The 8,594-nt window shown below is 34.0% G+C and overlaps 1 protein-coding gene across 1 annotated transcript; it reads left to right on the forward strand.

Annotated features, from left to right (window-relative positions):
- Positions 1-2,610: 2,610 nt before the first annotated feature.
- Positions 2,611-8,210, forward strand: LOC105315177 (cytoplasmic dynein 1 light intermediate chain 1-like; the record flags this gene model as incomplete). The annotated part of the gene is made up of 5 exons (XM_011409722.1): positions 2,611-2,753; positions 2,844-2,937; positions 6,101-6,236; positions 6,501-6,615; positions 8,148-8,210. Coding segments are annotated over 5 exons (551 nt in total), but the record flags the coding sequence as incomplete, so codon positions are not given.
- Positions 8,211-8,594: the final 384 nt, after the last annotated feature.

Below are 8,594 nucleotides of genomic sequence, written 5' to 3' on the forward strand. Positions count from 1 at the left end.
ATGGAGTGCTCATACATGTACATGTATTGGAATGTGATATGGTTTAGTGGAAAGTGGGGGAGAGAGAGGAAATAAAAATATCATAAATTGATCGATATTATTATTATTATTATTATATTACTGTTGCTGTATTAGTGGTGGTTGCATTTAGAAATCACAGGAAGTACATGTAACTTGTTGATATTTATAAAGTTTATATTATAAATTAGACATTACTTCATAAGAGGAGGTGAAACAAACAAAATGGAAAAGTACAACAAAAGTACAGTATAGTCTCTCTTAATGGACACTCTCTATAGCGTACACCTCCATTTAACGGACAGCACCTAGTGTACCAATTACATTCCTTACTGTATAAAATAACCTCCACATAAAGGACACCTCGGTATAACAGAGACACTTTCTTGACCCAAAGTGTCCATTATATAGAGGCTAGTCTGTAGCATTATACTACTTATGTATGGTCATGTACATGTACATGTGTGTGTGTGGAGTAGACTGATGTGTAGATTATTAGTTTGTTATTATATTGTTTTATGTTATTAGATTAACTTATTGTTTTTAGAGAGGATCAATCCCACACTCCAGACACTAGTAATTATATAAACCGTGACAACATGTACACACACAATAATACTATGTACATATATATACATGTATGTCTGGAAAATCACACTCTACACTGCATTCTATACACACACTACACTACTACTAATATGTGTATCTAAGCACTAGCTGATATGCTAATAGGATCAGAGGAGGAGTGTTTGTATCTTTAATTGTCAGTTTGTGTGTTTACATGTAGAGATACTGCACTGCTATTCCTCCCTCTGTCTATAACTCTTCTTCATATTTGTACATGTACATGTATATTGTATGGCGGACATAATTATGTTTCTTTAATTCATTCACACTTCTTCTCGTGGGATGAATATTAGTCAAGCAAATAAGACATTCTTTAATATGCCACCTGTACAAATGGTAGCTTGGAATGGAAGCAACACTGTGTGATATTTTAAAGAATAAGAATTTGTCCTGACAATATACCTGTAGTTGTATCTAAAAAAACATCTGTCTTTCCACAGTAGCTTATAATTATAGAATATTTTGTTGATTGTTTATAGGTTTAGTTCAAATGATCTTGATTGTGCATTCAATTTCAGGTGTGGCCGTAATTAAATCAATATTAAAAGGAATGAACATGAACATATTGGATTAGACACTTTTTGTATTGGTGGAATTTTATTGTGTAATGTTATATAATAATGATGACATCAGAATTGATATTTGATATACATGTACTTTATTCACATGTACATGTAATTGTTTTTTACTACCTGTCCTTAATACATGTACAGTGTAGCCTCTTTATTAAGGACACCATTGGGCCCACACTACCTGTCCTTAATACATGTACAGTGTAGCCTCTTTATTAAGGACACCATTGGGCCCACACTACCTGTCCTTAATACATGTACAGTGTAGCCTCTTTATTAGGGACACCATTGGGCCCACACTACCTGTCCTTAATACATGTATAGTGTAGTCTCTTTATTAAGGATACCATTGGGCCCACACCACCTGTCCTTAATACAAAGGTGTCCTCATTTCAGAGGTACTTTTGTATAGGCTTGTACCAATTGGGACATTACAAAATGTCCTCATTGTAAAGGTGTCCTCATTATAAAGGTGTCCTCATTATAAAGGTGTAAATTTGTTACATTTTTCAATTCATTTTAACATTATTCCTCCATTCAGTTTTCCTATGAATCATTCCTAACACGAGTCATTAATTGGAATATCTTCACACTAGCTTATGTACATGTACATTAATTATCACCTCCTCTCCTCTTCACAATACTGCATATACACTGTGACATCTCTTGACAATTGATCATTCTGATGAAAAAATTTTACTCATTAAACCGTGTAGTACATGAATGTAAGTATATGTACATACATGTGTATGTACTTATGTTGTACATATATTCATTGTTAAGTGTGTGTGTGTGTGTGTGTGTGTGTGTGTGTGATCCTTATGTAAGAGGGTACACTGTGTTCATGTACACATGTGTGTATACATTGTATGTTTATGTTCATAAGTATATGTACATGCATGTGTATGTTATAGAATATTAAGTGTGTGTGTGTGTGTGTGATCCTTATGTAATAGGGTACACTATATGTTCATGTACATAGTGTGTGTTTAGTCTGTGTACATGGTATGTGTCCTTTATGGTGTGTCTAAGTGATTCTGTGGTTATCTTGTAATATGATATTAATTGCTGTATCTTTGTGGTCTACATACAGTATGTACTCCACTCCATTTTGTGGACTGTAGTGTACGTGTCATTTTTATTCCTCCTACTACTCTCCATCCATCCCTCTCTCTCTTTCTCTTTCACACCTACTCTACCAAACCCTCATTCTTTTTCTCTCCCTCCCTCACTTTCTCTCTCCCTCTCTCCCTCTCTGATGTCCTTTATACATGGAGCATTTTAGTACACATTTGTCCGTCCTTTGGTTTAAGTTTTTAATTCTCTCTCTGTCTCCCTCCCTCTCTCTCTCTCTCTGTCTCTCTCTCTCTCTGTCTCTCTCCTCCTCCATTAGTGGTTAAATCCTTCCAGTCTTACGTTGATCCAGAAGTTCAAGGTTCCTCTAGTCTCAAAGACGATGAAGACGTTTCTCTTCCTCTTGAAGAACACACCCTGTCCTGTAACCTGGGGATACAACTGGTGGTTGTCTGTGCTAAGGTACATGCACAATACATTCACAATTTCACATACAGTACATGTACATATATATCTATTTTTTATACACATTTTTTCTGTTTCTTATTCTAGTCGGATTGTTTTGTTCAGTTGGAGAAGAATGAGAAGTATCAGGATGAACACTTTGACTTCCTTCAGCAGCACATCAGGAAATTCTGTTTAAACTGTAAGAGAGAGAGAAAGAGAGAGAGCCAATCACAACTTTAAATACTAGTCTACAGTGTATGAGAGAAAAAGTATGTGCAATGTACATACATATTCATGAATAGAAGCATCTTCCTAATAGAAGCCTGTCTGGATCAATCCTAAGCCCTGGGGCTATAGTACAATGAAAAGCATCTGATAAGAGCCCATGTGTATACCCTGAACTACTGAATCAGTATTATCCACTCTTGGTATTATGTGTGATCATAATTTGTATGTACATTTGAATATCCTCCTACTTGCTACTGATATAGCCAAAGAGATACATTTATAACGTACACACACATCAGGCCCTGGTATATATATAATATTCAGAGATGAATCATGAATTCTTTAAAAGAATAAAGAGAGAGAGAGAGGGAGTGTGTGTTAAAGGTTGTTAGTATAGTATAGGGAGAGGTCGGTGATTACATACCAGCTCAATCTAGTATCTAATAATTCAGTTTATTGATCTACAAGTAATCTCCACTGACACCTCTACTCCTACAGTGGGGCTATTAATACTATGAATATCATTATAACTTTTATTAATTAAGAGAGAAAGAGAGTGGCCATGCATAGGATTTTGTTTGGTTTTTGTAATTTTAAAAATTCGTAAAAAATTCAGTTTTGATCGGAATCAGCTCAAACTTTCTACGCAATATAAGTACATATATATGCATCAGGAAATGTAATAAAAATGGAGAATTCTCACCTTTTTATTTTTGGCGAATTTTCGCTAATGACCCTGTACTATAGTACAGGGACTTTGACCCGATTTTAGAGCAACTTTAAAAATTTGTAAAAAAATCCAATTTTGATCAAAATTAGCTCAAACTTTTTACACAACATAAGAACATGTATATGCATCAAAAAACTGATAAAATACAGAATTCCTCTCTCAGAGATTTTTCATAAATCCATGGGCTATAGTACAAGCTTTAAAATTAAAAATTCAATTTTATGAGAGAGAGTAAGAGAGAGTGTGAGGGAGTGAGAGCAGCAATTAAAATCAATTTAAAATCTATGCATCAACATGTTTATAATTCATATAGTACAAGCATTACTATGTACATAATAATTATTATTATTTTATGTGATCTAATTCTATTGTTGTGATATTTACTATCGTGTCCTCCAGCGATAAATTATTACAATATAACTTTAATTTGTCAGCTACACTGTATGTGTGCGATCTTAATTCTTCATGCAAATATTACTTAGATTCATGTACATTTACATAAGAATCTTATTAAGCATGTACATGTACATATATGTAGATGTACATGTACATCAATTTAATGTACATATACATATGCATGTAGCTACAGTAACTGTGTAGGTTTTTTATTCATGTACATGTACATGTATGTACACATTTTCCCTGTGTGTGTGTGTGTGGTATGGTGTCATTATGATGTCATAAGTTCATATTGTGCCCTCTTCCCTCATTCATTCTGTTGTTACTGGCTGCTACTAGTGGAATTTCCTTTCCATCATTCCTTATTATAACTCCCACTTAAATCACTAGGCTACAGTATATAGCCTCTCTTAATGGACACTCTCTATAGCGTACACCTCCATTTAACGGACAGCACCTAGTGTACCAATTACATTCCTTACTGTATAAAATAACCTCCACATAAAGGACACCTCTGTATAACAGAGACATATTCTTGATCCAAAGTGTCCATTATATAGAGGCTAGTCTGTATGTAGTTCTGTATCAGTATTTCTTGTATCAGTTAAGATACACTTCCTGTGTAGTAGAGGGTAGTTGAGGAGGGAACATCTAATTTTTTTTATTTGAAATCTTGTTGTTGAGCTCGCAGCTAATGGTTCAAAATGACTCAAAAATTGATTTTCTTAAATTTTATTGATTTAATTAATAGCAATAATAATCAATGAAGCAATAATAGTGATAATAATAATAATAATAAACTGGATATGTAGATACATGTACATGTAACAATAATTTATAATTAAAGTATTAATAGTATTTATAGTATTTAACTGTTATTATTATTTTTATTAGTATTATTATTATTATTATTATTATTATTATTATTATTATTATTATTATCTTGCTTCCTCAGGAGCTTATTTGCATTTCTTGCAAGTAAGCTCCTCACCACCAGAGTTGCAGGCATAAGAAGCATTGACCTTGCCTCTACAGCACATTGTTTCAGGCTAAAAAATTATAGAATAAAAGTATTATTTGTAATATTGTATGATAAAAATTTCAGTAAGCCAGAAAAGTAGATTGAAATGAATATTTTTTTTAGAAAGATAATTTTGTGCCCACAAATGAGCCGGTTGTACATATACATGTACATACTACATTAGGAATAGAATGTATTGTTTTAGCTTACGTATGGGACTATTGACACTGGATCACTATCACACTCTGGATCAGTGAAACACAGGCATTCACTTATACCATCAGCAACATGAGCAGTAATCATGAAGGCTACAGCTGCAACAAGGACCATACGTTGGAATGAAGTCATCTTCAGTTTGATAGTAGTAGTATCTTTCTTTATCTCTTTATGATGTACTGATGATATACTGATATCCTTCAGCTACTTTTATAGATACTGGCCTAGTGAGGACAATGGTGGCTTTGTTTGAATGTGTACACGTGACAAAAACATGTACATGTGATGGAAACATGTTCATGTGTCATAGAAATTTGCCTTAGTATATGAATACAGTTACTATTAACAGTCTGTGATACTGCCAATGGAGTGAGCAGGGATGGCTCATATCTCATGCCGTGTGCCAATGTGTAGCAGGAAATGTACTAGTTACCCTTTTTCTTTTATTCGTGAAAGGCTTTTAAATTATATGTACAGTATAGTCTCTCTTAATGGACACTCTCTATAGCATACACCTCCATTTAACGGACAGCACCTAGTGTACCAATTACATTCCTTACTGTATAAAATAACCTCCACATAAAGCACACCTCTGTATAACAGAGACACTTTAAAAGTATTCACTAGGTTAGTCTGTACTATAGCCCATGCTTTTTCCAGAAAAATGGCTACAAAAAACACCTCCAATTTTTAATGCATTATTGCTCATAAAATCGCATGTACATGTTTATATTAATTGCCTCTCTCTCTCTCTCTTCCTCTTAACAGATGGTGCTGCTCTGGTCTATGTATCAACAAAAGATAATAAGAACATTGATATTCTTCACAAGTATCTGATACACAAAGCATACGGGCTCAAGTTTAAAGTACCAGCTTACACTGTGGAGAGAGATGCTGTTTTCATGTAAGTACATGTACATGTAATTGTGGTAATATTAAATGCTATAGCTTAAGTATGTAATAGTAATGGTAATTGCAATATTGTAATACCTGATGACTGAGATATCTGCTTGAGGTGAAGCTGAGGGCAGATATCAAGGGACTCAGGTATTACATTACTGATACTCACCTCCATGCAGACACAGTATAGTGTACTAATATTATATTTATGTGTTACATTTATTAGTAATACATAGATTCATCTCCTCTCTCTCTCTCCCTCTCCTAGTCCTGCAGGGTGGGACAGTAGTAAGAGAATTGCTGTACTTTGTGAACAAATAAAACACTTTAATTCAAGAGAGCCGCTCAATAATATCATAAAATCACCACCACTCACCACCACTGTAAGCTATTGTAGCAACAAATGTCCTTTTTGTCTTTCTTTCTTCAATATCTTATTCACTTGATAATACTTTGTATCTCAATTTTTCTGTTTTTAATTTTTACCATTTTGACTGTTAGTATGTACAGTGTATGTGTTGTTTTGATATTAATTTTGTCTTTTTGGTGCACGGTTGATTTGGGCCAATGGTGTACATGTACATGTACCAGTAGTGATAATTGAATTCTTAAGTTATTGAGAGTGAGTGAGTGAGAAAAGGTTACTATGAAATATAGTACACATTTGTCACTGTATGTCTACTCACCTTTTTTATTGCTCAGGATTCATGTACATTCACATGTACATGTACACATAGGTTCAGTAAGGTCAATTGGTCCTGATGGGGTACACTCTATCCCATAGACCACACACTAACACACACACTGTCATTGTGTACAGTAATTGGTTTATTAATCAGATCAGTCAGTGTCTTTCTTGTTATTGTTATCATTATAACTACCTGGCATGTCAACTTAGTTCAGTTGTAGAATTTCATACCATAACAGACATAAATACAGTGTCTCTATAATAAGGACACCTTTATAATGAGGACGTTTTGTAATATCCCAATTGGTACAAGCCTATACAAAAGTACCTCTGAAATGAGGACACTTCTGTATTAAGGACAGGTAGTGTGGGGCCAATGGTGTCCTTAATAAAGAGCCTACACTGTACATATATTAAGGACAGGTAGTGTGGGCCCAATGGTGTCCTTAATAAAGAGGCTACACTGTACATGTATTAAGGACAGGTAGTGTGGGCCCAATGGTGCCCTTAATAAAGAGGCTACACTGTACATGTATTAAGGACAGGTAGTGTGGGCCCAATGGTGTCTAATAAAGAGGCTACACTGTACATTGTTATTGTAAAGGTTAATGTATTGTGATTACTATAAAGTATAACATAATGTCATGTTTTGAACTTTACTCCTTTGCATTCCATTCATTCTTTACTGTTTAAGTTTCTTCTCAGTTTTAGCTCTTAATGATATTCACGAGCTATTAATTAGTTTTTAATGATATTCATTATGTATTGTTTTCCGTTTGATGGATCAGGTGGGAATTGAAAGCTTTGGGTTGCCTTGGAAACGAGGTGTTATTGGTATTAAGTAACTGAGAATGGGAATTACTTTTAAAATGATGTATTGTTTATTGTTTATTGTTTGTTGTTTGTAATGTTGTTATTGTTTTATTGTAAACATGTCAAGTACATTTATCATAGAAGATGTGAGAATACCCTTTACTATATAGTACAGGGACTTTGACCCAATTTTAGAGCAATTTTAAAAATTTGTAAAAAAAATCCAATTTTAATCGGAATCAGCTCAAACTTTCTATGCAACATATACATGTATGTACCAGGGAAAAAATGGAGAATTGCCAACTTTTTATTTTTGGCAAAATTCGGCTTGTGACCCTGCACTGTAATAGTACAGGGACTTTAGCCCAATTTTTGAGCAATTTTAAAATTATTATTATTTATTTTAATTATTAGACGTCACAGCAAAGTGAGAACATCAGTTCAGAAGATGATCAAGTGTTACTACTAGCACAACAGGTAGAGAGAGAAGGGGGGAGAGAGAGGGAGAGAAAGAGAGAGAGAGAGAGAGAGAGAGGGAGGGAGAGAGAGAGAGAGGGAGAGAGAAGGCAATACGTGATGTGCTGTAGCTTAAAATATGTGTCATTAATGTGCTGGAATTAATTATTCATGTACATGTACACATAATTTATAAAATAACAATTTCACGAAAACAATAATAACTGAAGGCATTTCAGCACACCTGGCTACAGTCTCACACTAGAAAAATTATTTTTGCTTAATATGTACATGTACATGACCAGATGTACTTGAACCTTAATTGCTCTAACCACAATTGTGCATTTGGTGTACAGGTAGTGTATGATATAATGGTTTAATTAATTGTAATTATTATAATTTATT

This window comes from Amphimedon queenslandica, unplaced genomic scaffold, assembly GCF_000090795.2.
Source record: "Amphimedon queenslandica unplaced genomic scaffold, v1.1 AMPQUscaffold_11593, whole genome shotgun sequence".
NCBI lineage: Eukaryota > Metazoa > Porifera > Demospongiae > Haplosclerida > Niphatidae > Amphimedon > Amphimedon queenslandica.